Source organism: Leptinotarsa decemlineata, unplaced genomic scaffold, assembly GCF_025532065.1.
Source record: "Leptinotarsa decemlineata unplaced genomic scaffold, Ldec_3_MD MMD2_P_RNA_scaffold_7, whole genome shotgun sequence".
Lineage (NCBI taxonomy): Eukaryota > Metazoa > Arthropoda > Insecta > Coleoptera > Chrysomelidae > Leptinotarsa > Leptinotarsa decemlineata.
Window position 1 is genome coordinate 4,654,510 of NW_027412534.1, and position 17,167 is coordinate 4,671,676.

General features: G+C 34.1%; 1 protein-coding gene across 1 annotated transcript in view; it reads left to right on the plus strand.

Annotated features, from left to right (window-relative positions):
* Positions 1-204: 204 nt before the first annotated feature.
* Positions 205-17,167, plus strand: part of LOC111509293 (sphingomyelin phosphodiesterase 1-like) — a 40,162-nt gene continuing 23,199 nt past the window's right edge. The window contains exons 1-5 of the mRNA XM_074170243.1: positions 205-361; positions 11,727-12,022; positions 13,782-13,931; positions 15,384-15,608; positions 15,690-15,859. Of these exons, the coding sequence (XP_074026344.1) occupies positions 283-361; positions 11,727-12,022; positions 13,782-13,931; positions 15,384-15,608; positions 15,690-15,859 (920 nt within the window). The 5' untranslated portion in view covers positions 205-282. The remainder of the gene's footprint in view (positions 362-11,726; positions 12,023-13,781; positions 13,932-15,383; positions 15,609-15,689; positions 15,860-17,167) is intronic.

The following is a 17,167-nucleotide window of genomic DNA, read 5'->3' on the forward strand; positions in this document are numbered from 1 at the left end:
GGCTAATGAAATACATTTTTTCACATTATTCCATATGCCGTTTTTTTGTTTTTCCCTATTCACAAATGGTTACGGTACTCTCATGTAGTAAAGTTTGATTTTCCTAAAGTATGAAACACTTTCGCAAAATCTATGATTACTATTTAATTGTTACGAGCCATTAGATGAGAGTGTCAGGAGATCTATACCAAAGTACAAGTGTAGAGATAATCTCCTCATATCGAATAATATCACCAAACTATTTAAAGGGTCCATGCGAAATAGTATCAACTCGTAGTGAAAATGAGGTCAAGAATAACATTTTTTTGTTGGATGTTATGGTACACTGTCGCTTCATGTGAAATAGTAGAAAATCGAAAAGGTAAATATTTTTTTGTTTAAGGCTGTTGACAACGGGTTCACTCCTTCATGTAGAGGAATAGTGAGTTTGTTTGAATACAAATTTAGGAAATTGTAAACATACAATGAAATGTTCATTAAAATACAAATATATGTGTTTCATGCGTTATCACATAATAAAAATCCATTTATATTATAAAATGAATTGTTAAAAACAATTTAAGTCTTCTTCTGAAGAGTAGTACGGAGTCACAAGACCTTATTTCCTTTGGAAGAATGTTAAACATTTTTAGGCCTAATACATTAGGAGCACATGAGGAAATATTCAGCCTTGTCTTTTTATTCTCATATTACTTTTTTGTCTCGTTTTATGTTCGTGTATACAGGGCCCCCGTGAGGGCTACTGGCGCCTGTGTGCAAAAAAGGATTTTGGCGCCCCTTAAGGCATTTTGGATCATGTTTTTTTATTTATTTTTTGAAGGTAGGTAGGTGCTTGCAATAAAGCAAAAAACTGAACTTTAGAAGTCATATTCATTTGTAGACTAAAATATCAAAATGAAACAAACAGAATAAAATCATAACAAAATGAATTGAAATAAATTCTTGTTCACACTCATTTTAAAGCATGTACTTTACTAATACGATACAGACACGTTGTTTATAAATACTAAAAAATAACCCGAAACTAAAAATCACATCTTTTTTACGAACAAATAACAGAAATATTGCCTTATGTCTACATAATGTCTAGATATTTTAAAAAATATGCAATATGCAGATACTTCTGATAAAAAATACCTAGGTAACTTCGTAATAAAATCAAAAATGATAGCTAGGTACGACAGAAAAATACAAAATAGCTATTGTAGCAGCGATATTTTCCGCTAATATCGCTAGCCCAGATAATCTTTCTTGAAGCGTTGTCGATCTTGAATAATTTTCAATGATTTTTAACTTTGAAAAAGATCGCTCGCCAGACGCTACAGATACAGGCAATGTCAGAAGAATTCTTAGTGAAATGTTTAAGTTTGGAAGGGTGGAGATTGAATTGTTTCCAAATATATATTGTAAAATACTTAAGAGGTCAGTATCATCAGGTAATGAAAACAAATTTAACGTACTTAAGTAAAAAGCAATTTGTTCGAGCCCATTCACTTAAACCCTTTCAAAAATAAAGGCAGAAAAAGTATTAAACTAATTTGATCTTATAGCCCTTAAAAAAACCTACAAAATGGTTTTTTAAAAAGATCGATAGCATAAAAACTAAGCGAGTCATTAATAAAAAACCAATATTTTTTTTAAACTCGTACAGGGTCTTTGACTTTTTGACTATATTTATGTGCTCCTAGAGCCTTTATTATGTCAGATAGAAAAAAATTGTTTTATGCTTATATTTGTTTGCTATTTGGACTATTGAAAATAAATTATATTTTTTCTAATTGTTTCCATGGCTTTCTCTGCAATTTATTTAAGCTAATATAACTTAAAAATTTAAAAACAGCTCAGCCAAATGCCCAAATGATATCAACATATACATTTTTCAAATCAGAGAAAAAAGGGCTTTTATTTTAGCGCATAATATACAGGGTGTTTTCTTAATGTGGATGCTGCCTATATTTTTTTCATTTTTGATGCGATTTTGTTTTCATCTTATAACTTCAAAAGATAATATAGGAAAAAAATCTACAACTTCTGCTCAAAACATTTTTTTCCATCTGACATAATGAAGGCTCTAGGAAGCACGTAAATATAGTCAAAAACCCTGTACATGACATTTCAATTAATAAAAAGATATTTGGGTGAACAAAAAATAATTATAACCAGTATCCTATAAAGGGTTAATGTTGATAGTAGGTATAAATTAAAGTAGGGACCACTTACCAATTTATAAAAAATCAAACCGTTGAAATTGGAGTCAGCAGGTATTCAGCATGTTATTTTTTAGAAAAAAAGCAGTTAACAAAATATTATACAACACAACACTTGACAAAATAAAAATAACTTTAAATGTAATAATTATTAGGATTACTTATTTTTATGCACTTGTTGCACGGTCCACTGAACTAACCGGTTTAAAAACGCCTCTGGCGATGCATCATCTCTTTTATAGCGCTCCGGGAATTGCTCATGTCTAAACAGGAAAAATCACCGCCTGAACATGTTCTCGCAACATAGGAATCGGCAGTAACTGGATGATATACTAATAAAATTTCGTGTGTATTTATACCTAATACTATTCAATTTCTCAACTTTTATTTTAAAATTAATTTTTGTTTTTTTTTTGAAAATTATTGCAATTTTTGACCCTAGATTTTGGCGCCCCTAAAGGATGGCGCCCGTGTGCATTGCACACTTTGCACATATGTTAGCGGGGGCCCTGCGTGTATATCCATTTTGGGCAGAAATTCATGTGTGTTCTGGAAAACGTATAAACATATGTCATATATGTATAAACAAGGGACTGTCAGTATATTGAAACTTTTATAAATATTTTGGCATGAACCCATTTTCGGAATTTCGAAATCAAATCTCACACTTTGTTTTTGAATAGTGAAAATATCGCGTGCATTAGTTGAATTGCCCCAGAAACAAATACCATATTTTAGCTGGGATTCAATTCGGGCATAGTACGAATTTAGGAGCTGATGTGTATCCAAAACAGTACGATGGTTGGCAAACATATATTTCATTGAACTCAATTTCGTGATTAATTGTTAATATTGAGGTTTCCAGTTCGAGAATTCATCTAGATGAATTTCCAAAATGTTTGCCGCTTCGTGAGAATTAGTCAGAACTGTGTTTTCTATGAGAATCTGCAGATTAGCTAAATTTTTTTGACGATTATGAATCCTTATAATTTGTGTTTTATCAACTTTGAAAAAAAAATCACATCCATTGAAGAATCTTGCTACTTCATTTATGGTATCATCACTTTATTTTTTCTATGATTTTTGTATCTGAATCGGAAACGATTAATGAGAAATCATCTGCATATGCAGTATAATGTTCTGTTTCAATAATGTGATCCAGATGATTCACGTACAAATTAAAAAGTATGGGCCCCAATAGTGAGCCTTGTGGAACGCCTATAGTCAAACTCCCAGTCTCAGATTCAATAATTTCAGTAATTCCACCACGTATAAAGGTGACTATTTGTTTTCGATTCTTTAAAAATGATGAATCCATTCATATGCTGAACCTCGCAAACTATATGTTTCCAATATTGATAGGAGCATGTCATGACACAATCGAATCCCTACTCAAATCACAAAATATTGCAGCAGGACAGTCGCCTCCGCCAATCATATCTATGATTTTATATGACATTCCTGAACGGAAACCATGTTGTTTTTCACTAAGCACCTGATATCTATTTGAGAATGGTAATAACCTATTAAGGAAAGCATATTCGAATATTTTTGGAAAGCTGTAAGGTACTGTTCTTTCTAATAAAGAGAAATCTCTAAGAGCAACCATTTTTCCTGTTTGTAGAACATTCGGAAAGGCGCTATATTTAAAAGACATGTTAACCAAGTGGGCCAATGGTTTTATGATTGTATTAATAATATCGTCCAGCAAGAATGCTGGTTGATAGTGATTTTTTAAAGTGTTTTTATAAAAATACCAAAAAAATTTAAATTAGATTTGTTCGCCACTCTCGGAAGTCTAGATAGTAGACAGTTATATGAATAAATTTGTATGGTTTGTTCAAAGGTGGTCGATAATGATTCATGCTGTATTTCATTAGTTCGGACTTCCATATTAGACAAGGAAAGTCCGAACTGATGAAATTTGTGTGGTGCAAATCAGAGAAATAGTATTATCATTCCTAATGTCTCTTTGCTTAATTTTGGAACAAATATTACTCGAAGCTCTGGACACCCGTTTTCACCAGAGATGAGTCTGAACAAAAATATTACTTCATTTTGTGCAAGTTGATTTTCTATTGAACATGATTAAAGATTGGTTCTGGTAAAAGAAAAAGTATACGACCCAATTTGAAGGCAGTGGTACGTAAGAATTTGTTCTGAACAGATTCAAGAGATTGTTTATATATGAACATCAGATGACAGAAGCATTATCAACTTCAGAACGAACTATATAAGATGTTCTGAGAATTGGGCGAAAGGTCTATGTCAATTCTAAGAATTCCGTATTATGGAACGGAGTTGACCTTTTTTTTTAAATTCAATTTACGTATTTTCCTTTTTATCGAATCTACCCTCGAAACGATTGTCACAGGCTCCCTTCCAGTTATAAAACTGATGAAGACACATTTCTTGGTAACATTTTTATACTCCGTTGAAATTTCAATTTCATTAATGTAGTCATTTGGGAACTCTGACCACGAATCGGAAATAACCATTCGTTTTTTAGTTCAAAATTGAAGAATAACAAAAGTTTCATTATCACAAAGATCTATTTTGGAATGAAAATCCTTCTTTCAAAACGACCTGACTGAAATCCAGGAGCTGCAACAAAGTTAATATTTTGATGTAGAAAATTCATAATTATATCCGATTTCAATTTTGATAACTTTATATCACTGAGAGATATGGATGTATGTAAAAAAGTCTTCTCAAATATTGGTTGAATTATAGTGCAAGTAGGAAAAATAGCTGGCCTCGTGTTACAAATCCGCAAATTAAAAATCAATGAACAGCTTGTCTGGTCATCTGGTACTAGCTCACTTGAAATTGAATTCGAAATCGAAAAACATTAAGGAAAAATTTAATCGACTTCAAAAATAAATGAACTCAAAGTTATGAAATAATATTTTTCCATCTCTGTTCGCTTCAGTGTCTTGAACTCACCGAAAACGACACACGAAATTAACCAACAAAACAAAAGTAGATTCGAAACAAAACAGGAACCTACAAATTTTTGAGGTTGGTGCCAGGCTCGAGAAAAAAGTTCATTTTTTTTATTCCGTGTCTACTTTTTATTGTCATTTTTGAATAATTTTTTGTATACAGTATAATTAGTATGGACAATGGACATTTTTAAATCAATACTTTCATTCTAAATTCGACTTAGTCATCAATCTCTGCTTCGATGGAGCTGAAAAATAACTTAAAACATTTTTTTTAGGTACCTTAACAAAAAAATCGAAAATAGGGTTATTTCTCAGAACAATCAAGAAAGTGACCCACCCTGTTTGGACTCTGGCTTGACCAGATGTTATGGTGAAGCGAGTTCGCCAGATTGGTATCAGTTGTTCATCTGCATCTGAGCAAATGCAAGATGAGCTCATGAGCGTATGCCTTACGGTAAATGATCCAGGTCATAGAAAGGTTACGCTTATAATTGTATCGACTCCTGCGTTACACATCTATCGATGAGCAGGTTCTCTTCACATCCAGCGACTCCTCTCTTCGACCCTCTCTGTTCATATATCCGTTCGAACACTCGGTAAACTGCGGTGTATATTCGTCTCCTTAGGGCCGGTTTATCAATATGTAGTTAAATGCTCCTGTTAGCTACCTCGAAGCTAAGCTTAGCTGATAGTCAATGTTGCAGTTACTATTCAAATCGTTTATCATACCCTGACTGATGCTAATGTTTAATAACTGTTAGTTAACTAAGGTTGGCATAAGTGACTATTTCAGGGGCTTGTTTTTATTGGAGGATTGATTTTCAAAAATGACAACTGCTAACAAAAATTTCATGAGTTATACATAATAACCTATATGAGTTGAGAGGGCATATGAAAAACGAAAATGAGCAATAAAAGAACATCCAATTTTACCGAAACAGACAGATCACTCCTAATAAAAATTGCCAATTCCTATAAATTTATCATTGAGAACAAAAAAAAACTGATGCTATCACATGGAAGAAGAAAGAAGAGGCCTGGAAAAGAGTTGAATTTGATTTTAATTCCTCTACATCAGGACCTGTAAGTCTCTACCTCATCTAATTCTTTGAAAGCATCATTACGTTCATTAGCAATGTAAGGTCTTCTTTGAACTCCAATATATCCTCATCTTCGTCATTCAACAAATGGAAAACTTCTTCAATCAAACAATTATAGTAATTAACCCTTTACTTGCAATGAGTATTTCTCAAATTATCACAAAAAACATAAATAACCTAATTTCGCATGCGCGACCACATAACCACAGAATATCGGAACTGATATTCTGCGACATAACTGTCAGCTTAAATGAAAAACTATCACTTTCTAGCGACTGTTACGGTCACTGAGACTTTAGCTACCAGTTGATGGTAACATGATAACGAAAAACAGTTTGACTAGGAGCTAAGACAAAACCATTAGTCAAATGAGGTTAGCTGGCGATTGATAAACCGGCCCTTAGCAGCCACTAGCATTCGTATCCTATCAAGGCGATGCTGTTTGGTGGTCAGCAACACGCCTTAACTTAAAGTGTGATGGATACTTCGTAGTTGACGGCTATTCGCGTACTGCGGGCGTGAAGGGCCTGTTTGCCGCCCTGTAATCCATCACACATTGGATACGAGACGCGTGTTGTCTCGCCGCCGTGATCTTAGCCTCTATCTTGTGTACACGTCGTTCAATCTTCCGAATCCCAAGGCCGGGATTTCGTCCTTCCGATTCGCAAAGCGATTGGACGACGCTATACACGGCAGTGTTGATTTGCCAGATATCAGCTTCTTCTGTTAGAACACTATGAACCTTCGCAACCAAACAAACCAGTTCTTGTGGCTTTAGGGGCCTAATTCTGTGGAGCGTTCTGCGTGTTCTGATTGATTCCATTGCTAGTATGATGCGAGTCTCTTCTCCAGCCGTGATAACGGGTGGTAGAACTGTCACTTCTACCACTTTGTTAGCAGGCCGGGAAGGAGCTATATAGCCCTGCCACCGAAGATAGGATACTCATTTCCTAAGATTTTGGGCGAAAAAAACGCGGCATGCTCCGGATGTGTTTCACAACATGTCCACTCAAAGCGTCCGTTGTCATTGCCAAGGTTGTCATCGGTAGACAAATCATCGCTACACACAGGGTGGTTAGCCTGTGAAACTATCTATAGGGTGTTTCAAATTGGATTCTAACCATTGGGATCTCGGAAATTATGAGGGATACGAAGATGGGCAAAGTTGGGCATTCACCTGACTAACAATATGCCGTTGATTAAGTTCTGAAATTCCGATTATATCCAGAGATATCCGGAAAAAATATAAACTTCGGGAAATGGTTTTTATTTTTTCTGGCTTTATTTTTCGAAGGATTCGAAAATGAATTGCACTTTCATATTACCACTTTTTCTGCTACATAATGATGTTTTCATATTTTCTATCCGACGTTTCATCTTCCGGCAACCATTATCATTTCTTTATTTCTTCTTATGGGCACTTCAATGTATTCTTTCTGTTTTGAATAGAACCAGAATTTACTAATATACTAATTTACTAATCAGAAGGCTAATCATGAATTATTTTTTTTTTTCGAAACATTGGAGATATTAAAAAAATTATTATCATATCAGGCATTGACTTTGATGTTTCTAAATTTGACTTTCAATTACACTCAATGACATTTTGTTATTGTACGAGTTATTGAATTTTTGACGAAAAATGGCTTTCATGAATGGAGAAAAAAGTGATACAAATTTTTTACAAATACGATAGAAACAGTGTTAGGATATCGGAAATGTATTTAAACCGTGTTAGGAATCACACGTTGAAATGTAATACCTCGTTAGTCATTAGCTCGCACAAGTTTCTCAATTTCAGTTGTCGTTCGTATGGGGGCGACAGCTGATTAACGGAAAAACAGATTTTTAAACAGATTTTTTTTTAAAACTTGATCCCGGAAGACAACAACCGCATCGAATTATGTTCAAGTTATTGGTTCAAAATCTCATCGAGTTTGGTTCATTTGCAAAGCCGAAGAAAAAATACGGAGACAGAACGGACCAGGTAAATTCGATAAATGAGGTATTTATGAGGTAAGTTAGACATTTGTCCTTTTCAATAAAAATCAATAATTTGCATATAATCTACAAGTCATATTTCCTCCGAAATGAATATGTCATACAAGTGCTTGAAGACATCTTGAAAATGCGGTTTGAAATGTTACAAAATACACATATCTCAAAAATTGCATCTAGGTGATCCCGAAAAGCGATTAGAATTTTGAAATTGGCTAATAAGAAGACCTGATTTTCCTGTTTTCCTGGAAAATGTAATTTGGAGAGATGAAAGCACTTTTACTTACGAATTGTAGGATATTCAACCGAAACAACGAACACATTTGGAGCATAAACAACCCCAGGCAGTTCCGAAAAGTTCGACCTCAAATGCGATTCAGTATTAACATGTGGGCAGAAATTTACACAAAATAAAATTTTAGGTCCTCATTTATTTGACGGAACTCTGAATGGAGAAACCTATCATCAGTTTTTAATATCGGTTTTCGAGGACTATTTGGATGATTCACCTTTGGCTTACTATAGCAACATCTGGTTTCAACATGATGGTGCTCAACCGCACACTATCAGACGAGTATCCAATAACCGGATTGAAAGGATTGATGATAAATGGATAAGGAACAATGGGCCGGTGAGGTGCCCAGCAAGGCTTCCAGACTCAAGTGTTATGGATACATTCTTATGGGACACACTGAAAAATGGAGTTCATGGTCAGAGGAAATATCAAAATATTGAGGACCTTCAACACACCATTGTTGGAGAGTGCGGAAGATTGAAGAGGAGGAAAGTTAATCGTGCAGTCAATAATATTCGAAGAAGGGCATAGTTGTGTTATCATGAACAAGGTCAGCATTTTGAGTATTTACTGTGATTTACTTTTGCCTTTACATTTTAGTTGATTATTATTATTTGTTCAAAGTTTTATTTTCATTGAAAACGACACAATGTCTAATTTACCTCGTAGGCACCTCATTTATCAAATTTTGATTGTTGATTCTGCCTCCGTATTTTTCATTAGCTTTTCAAATGGACCAAACTCGGTTAGATTTTGATCCAATACACTTGAACATAGTTCGATGTGGTTGTTGTCTTTCGGGATACAAGTTAAAATACATTTCCGATGTCCTAACACTGTTTCTATCATAATAAAATTGTATTATATCTCTTTTTTCTTCATTCTTGAAAGCCATTTTTCGTCAAAAATTCAATGACTTCACAATAACAAAATGTTATTGAGTGTAATGAATTGAAAATCAAATTTAGAAACATCAAAGTCAAAGATTATTATGATAAGAATTAATTTTTTTTAGTTTTATGACATTGTGGCGATAACTGAAAAATGGCGCTCTAACGACCTAAGGGATGACACACTATCTATGTCAGACTATACTCCTTTCAAGTCTGACAGAACAAGATCTCGCGGTGGAGGTGTTTCACTTTATGTCAATAAGAATATTTCATGTTCTAGATATAATTTCCCTTTCACTTTTGATGAGAATATTAAATAACTTTGGATACAGATCAAAGTAAACAATCGTATAATAGCCATATGTAATATATACAGACCACCTACTGGAAACGTTAATCAATTCATAAGTGATGTTGATGAGTCCCTTTCGCAAATTATACTCACTGTAGACGAAATTATCTGTCTAGGCGATAATTGACCATTGAACATTGACCTAAGTACTCAAACCCGAAAATATCCTCAGCAAATGTTTTGATGCCTATGACTTTAAGCAAATAATCAACGAGCCCACTAGGGTATGTGATACATCGCTCTCATTGTTAGACCCCATTCTCCTATCTAACCCCAGTCTCATTAGCACCTTCGGATTACTTGATGCCAGTAATATATCAGACCACAACCTTGTATTTTGTAAAATGAAAATTGAAAAACTTCAGCGTGACCCCAAACTTATTACCTTCAGAGATTTTAAGAATTTCATCCTCAACAGATTCCTTGAGGACTTGAATAACTTACCACTCAATGATATTTACCATATTAATGATCTCGATGAAAACATTTATTTTTTCAATAACGTTCTGCTCGCTTTATTTGATAACCATGCTCCAATCAGAACAATACGAGTAAGCAAACCTAAATCACCATGGCTCACATATCCTATAAGAGTTTAAAAAAAAATCTGTTTAAAATCTGTTTTTCCGTTAACCAGCCTCAGAAGTCGAAACTTGTGCGAGCTAAGGATTAACGAGGTCTTACCTTTTAACGTGTGATTCCTAACACATAACCTAACAGTTATGATGGAAGAACGTGATGATGCGTTGGCTTACTACAAAAGAACTACCTACTTATCTGATTGGGAGCGTTATAAAGAGCTCAGGAATTTTACTTTAGCCGCAATTCGCCGCGAGAAAAAGGCATTCCATGATCGAGTCCTCAGTAAAAATAATTTCAAACATCTTTGGAAAGAACTCAACCGTCACGTTTTGAATGAAGCACCAGTTACTATCCCTAGTCACCTAGGGACGGAATTAACGATTACTTCTGCTCTGTCTTTATTGATAAAGAGCCCGACGGTGACCTACTTCACTACTATGATAATAATCGCTTCAATAATATCGAAAGCAAGTTCAATTTTGAATTTCTCACCATTTCTGAAGTGAACGACATTCTCGAAAATGGATGATAACTTATGATAGATACATCATTGAAAAGGTAAAATCTGGTTCTTTCCAAAACAGAAAAAATTCAATGTAGCGCCTGTAAGAAAAAATAAAGTTGATGATGGTGGCCGGAAGACGAAACGTTGGATAGCAAATCTGAAAACACCATTATGTGGCAGCAAAAAAGTGGCAGTATAGAATTCGAAATCCTTCGAAAAATAAAGCCAGAAAAAAATTAAAAACCTATTTCCGAAGTTTCAGCATATTGTTAATCAGGTGAATGCGCAAATTTGCTCCAATTTAACCAATTTCTTATTTCTCTTAGTTTCCGAAATCCTAATGGTGAGGATTGAATTTGAAACACCCTGTAAAGAAGAGAGACAAATCTCCAACATTTCTTCGATATTCCAGACTATCAAGGTTGCTTGTGATGTTCGCGTCTACAATCAGGCGGATGTCTCTTTTCTTGATGAAATTCAGCAACTTCAGGTATGTTTGGAGACAGAGCTCCATACATGAGAACAATACCCCAAAAAAGGTCTGATCTGAGCTTAAAAAAGCATCAAAAGTTGATGTGGTGTGTATAGTTTTCGGAACAGTGTTTCAAGCTTTCGAGAAGCAGCATTTGCAATTTCAGCGATATGATTGTGCCAAGACATATTGATGCCCATATTAACCCTCAACAAACTTATCGATGCAGAAAAGAAAATATCAATTCCAAAGTCAAATTTCGAATAATGCTGTTGATTAAAAAATCCCATATATTTCAGACATAATTGGTCTCACTAGATATAGATATAAAGATATTATTAATAAATTCACAACTATTGTTATTGACCTTCCAGACCGATACCAGAATGTCAAAACTTCATTCGAGGAATATATACGTACAGGAAAACGACCAGCAAACTTTGAAGAAGCAGTCCGGAATTATAACAGTCCTAATTATTTTCATTCTTCTACCGGTACATTCGAGAAAACTGAAGTGTGTACACTTTGTGAACTCCTCGTGGACCTCATAATGAAGTTGAGAAGAGACATTCAATCAGATGAGCTATTCAGTCAAGGATTGAATTATTTGTGTTTACTCCTTCAAATGGAAAACGAACGGGTCTGTAAAGGTTTTGTGGAACTGCGCAATGTGAGTAGAAAATATTTTTTCATCACTTCAATATTCCTGTCAACGACATATCTGTATACTATTTTAATATTTCCAAAGTCCATGATGATCTCCTGGTACGTAGTAACGGCTTCATTTATCAGTTTATTGGAATCAGGATTATTTTTCCGTCTTCATATTGAAAAATTGTGATGAACTTCCAAAAGAGGAAAGAAAGCAAATTATCTACACATCTTTACAAAGATATGTAGATTATGCAAAGAAGTTCTTTCAGACAGAAACTGAAAGAAAACTCACTCCCAAAACAAGTACTTTCACATGAACATTCAATTATATGAAAATAAATGTTTTTTATCCATTTTTCAATATAAAAATGGAAGACTAACATATACAATTCCACTCATATGGAACAATATCATCCTCAATGGCGGAATTCGAAATTTTGGAATGAGACACTTGTTTTATTATCTCATCAGCATTATTCTGGATGACAATAGAAGATGAAGCCCTCATTTCATTCGTAACATTATTGAGACAAATAAATCTACTTATATCACGATGACAGTAAATAGACATTCATACGCTTATTAGTAAAGGATCTCAAGTAAGATTGACCTTCTCTAATTTGATAATCAGTTGAAAATTATATTGAAAAGGTTATACTTTCAGGAGTGACTAACTTTTGGGAAAGACAGTTTATGGCTTTCTACTACTCCATCTTGATTCAAAAATGTGGGGATATTTCAAAGAAAGAAAGAAAGCAATCAATTTTCTTCATCCATAGATGTGTAGATCATGCACAGAAGAAACTTTCAATCACAATCAGGAGGGTTTTTTTCCAGTTTGTGTCTGTTACTTCTTTTAAAATTGATTGCTTCGTTCCTTATTTTGGAAGATTATCACATTTGTTTGTATCAAGATGAAGTAGTAGAAAGCAAAATAACTTTCTTTTCGAGAAATTTGTCACTCCTAATAATATAATCCTTTCAATTCAAATAAGATTTCTTTTGGCTGAGATTTAATCAAAGAAGTGAATAAATATCATTACGATGTCATGGTAACATAAGTAGATCACATTTATTCACTGACATGAAAATCGTAATTTATGAATGAATGTGTGTTTTTTCTTAGAATGTTATTCAGATTGGTACTGAGATACGCAAGTATCTCAAGGCGAAACATCGATGTTCACCAGTGTTCCATGTAAGTGAAATTTTTACTTTCCATTCAGTATATGGTGTAGAAATCCTGTGAGTGGTATCCGATTTAATTCCACCAACGGTGATGTCTTTTATTAACTCAACTAGTTTAATTTTTGTCTGTTTCATTCTCTTGAAGTGTGTAAATAATTCTCCATAAAACGAAAGATAATGAACCAGATAGTACGTCGGGTTACAGAGTCGAAGTAAAATACTCTGATAATAAAACCGAGTTGACCATCACTACTCCAGAATACTTGTTGGAATTCAACATCGTCAGTAGTAACTAGGTGATGAAATCTAGTGTCATATTGTGTTCTTCAACAAAACATTCTCCACCATTTTTCGCTAAAATTGTTGAGTTAAAGGAACGTAGAATTCATTAGAAGCTGATTGTCATCTCTCCATGGATTTTTTTTCTGTGGCTTATATTCAAGTTTAATGCACATTCATCATTTTTATAATTTGAAACTTCAATCACAACCTCAAAAAGTTTTGTGAAAAATAAATCTATTTCACTTTCGAAAAGGTACATTTTCGTCAACTATATCACTATATAATTTGGAAACTTTGTTTTTCAGGAAACCTTCAGATATCTCATAGATAATAATCCAAAACTGAATAGCGCAGATGTATGTGGAATTATATCACAACATAATGACTGTCCGTTGTCTGATAGCTACGATTGGGAAGTAAATATTCCACCTGGAAATACTATCAGGAAGCTCAAGGTATGTATTCACTCATTGAAATAGAAACCAAAGGAATAACCACTCAAGTCGCCTAGTGACGACTGAAGTATGGTAAACTTATCGTAAGATAAATCGAACTGTATTAGTTGTGATTCAGTATTTGTAGAGTTCACTTCTTTCGTATTCTGTTTTAGTGTGTTTCAATAATAGTGCAAACAAAAATGAAGCGTCTCTTTAGTGTGACATTTCATAGGTAAATTACTAAAATATTCCTTTAATTAAATAGATTTGGGAAGCTGAATACACTTATTCAATGAATGAATCGAAGAGGTTTTTGTATGAAAGTGTATAATTATAAAATTTTTGCAATGACTTTCGTCATCATCAGTGCTCACCTGAAAGTAAGTGATCTAATTGAAACATATAAAAACATATAAACATATAAAAACACTACATGGACACCAAACAAAAGGTTCATGCCCACCATAACATCGTGCGGAAACTTACTGAAAGTAATCAGGGGAACCATCCTACAGTAATAAGAACTTCGGCACCTGCACATGCTACTCAGCTATCGAGTACGCCTGCCTCGTCTGTCAGAAATGCGCGCATGCTGAACATAATTTAGCCGGTATAGTTCCACCCAGTATGAGACGCAAAGTTGCAACAAATATCAAAAGACTCAAGACAGACACTTTACGTCTACCAACCCCTCAGAGTCGCTTAAAGTCAAAAAGCCCTTTCTACAAATTATGGTCCCACTGAATTCTTCCCCAAACAACAAATCTCAACCTATGCCAGAAAAGGATCTACGACTCGCCTCTCGAGAAGCCCTCAGAGAACCATTCTCCTGGTGGAGACCTGAGTAGAAAACCTGAAGATGTCTAAACAGACTAAGGAGTGGGGTACGCAGGACGAATGAAAATTTGGCCAGGTTGCAACAAATCCTAAGACTCTATGCAGATAAGGAGAACAACAAACCACTCAACATATAAACAACTGTGTGCTGTGTCCAGAAACATGCACAATGGAAGAAAACAGCATACAGGCTTCAGATTTTTTGTCTGAAATTTCTTCATTTAACTATTTGTTTACTGCAATTGTGAACTTTTGTGTTTGGTTTGTTATATACATATCATATCACTGTTATTGTAGAACAATTTGATGTACCATTTCAATTTATGGTGCTTTCATTCAGTGAAAGGCATCTTGATTCGAATTCATAGTGTGAATATTTTATAATTCTCTTCTTAGGGTTCATACCGCAGATTATTCATAATGATGTATTTGTTCAAAAAGTGTAAATGAATAAGTGGCCATGAATAAACTTATTAGGTAATATTCTGCCTCAAAAGGGGATTCTGATCCACTCTCTACAACCATGAAGTGAGGGGTCCTTATTATTACTTTTTTCCTGAAAGTTGAGCTGTCTCTGACCGGCATCATTATCATTATCCATATTAATGAAATGTTATATTGTTTTTTTTTCAGTTGAGTGGATCAAAGACTTTCAATATACTCCATATAACAGACATACATTATGATCCACTTTACACTACAAACAAAACCAATGACTGTGGAGAACCAGTTTGCTGTCAATTTGACCAACCCGATGGCACGAACGAAACCAATTCTTGTGGTTACTGGGCAGATTACAAAATGTCAGATATCCCTTGGAGAACAGTGGTAAATGGATTGGAACAAACGAAAAAACATGTGAGTTTCATTATCACAAATTCATGTACATAGACATCTGACAAAAATACTAGAATACATTTCACTGTGTATTTTTTTCAGAAATATGATTATGTATATTTCACCGGAGATATTATGAGCCACAGAACTTGGGAAACTAGTGTGTCGGAAAATTCTCGAGTTATCGCTCAGATCTTTGATGCTTTCTCTGAATATTACAAAGTACCAGTTTTTCCGATTCTAGGTAATCATGAACCTCACCCAGCAAACCTGTAAGTATTATTGTCGAATAAATTATAACTTCACAATTTTTGATTAATCAGAATCTGGGAATTGGTTACCTACTAAAAGTTTAAATATGAGTGCGATCTGTCAAATGTAGGTGAGAAATGACAAAACTCAACTTGGCCCTGAATTAATGATAACCTAGTTGAAGACCAAAAAATGTACCATGTTTACCAAGAATCGCTGAAATGGATTTTTTTTCATATAGCATCTTGGCCACGAAGCATAGATGTTTCTCCATTTGTTCTTCAGTTGTGGAAATTTTTTTTTCTCTAGGGTGAAACTCCTTATTGGAAGCCTGTATTCCCTATTTTTTTCTCATGTGATCATGCACAAAATAAAATAATAGTACAACATGGTTTTCCCCTGTAGATTATTGATACTAATCTATACGGATTTCAGCAAAGATTTCGATAAAATAAGTCACAACTTGATCTCGCGGAGATCGGGATAGATCAGCATCTTCTGGTGTGAAAATCGTGATACACTATAGGACGGCATGAAGTTGTGGGTGTTAACAGTTACCAGTCAGAACCTTTTGTGGTTACATCAGGTGTACCACAGGGGAGTCACTTGGGCCCATTACTTTTTATAATTTATATTAACAATATTGTTAAAGTATTTCAACATTCCAACTTTTTGTTATATACCGATGACCTCAAGATTCATCGAACCATCAAAGAAATCCAGCACTGTGAGAGATTGCAAAATGATCTTGAAGAATTTGCAGAAATCTCGATAAATGTCACAAAATGACTTTCACCAGAAACAGAAATCCCATTGATTTTCAATATCAAATAGGAAATCACACAATCAAAACAGTTAACGAAGTACGTGATTTGGGAGTGATGGATTCTAAAATTATTTTTAAATCCCACATTGAGAAGACCCTTAATTTATGTGTGATATCTCATTTATTGGGTTTCATTATAAGAAATACAAGACATTTCAGAAATGCAAAAACTCTTCTTAATCTATATTACTCTTATGTATATAGTCGTTTGAATTTTGCATCTGTCGTTTTGAGTCCACAATATTCGATTTACCAACAGAGAATTGAAAGTGTTCAAAATAAATTCGTTAAACAATTGGCCCGTAAAACTGACATTTCTATAATCAATGTAAATTTCCGTCCAATTTTCGAAAAGTATTCGTTGTTGTCTCTTCGAAAAATGTCAGATATATTAATGCAATACAAATTATTCAATAAGCGTGTCGATTGTCCTACGATGATAACAAAAATTTCATTGAATACACGTTGTTGTCTTTACGAAAAATTTCAGTTATATTAATGC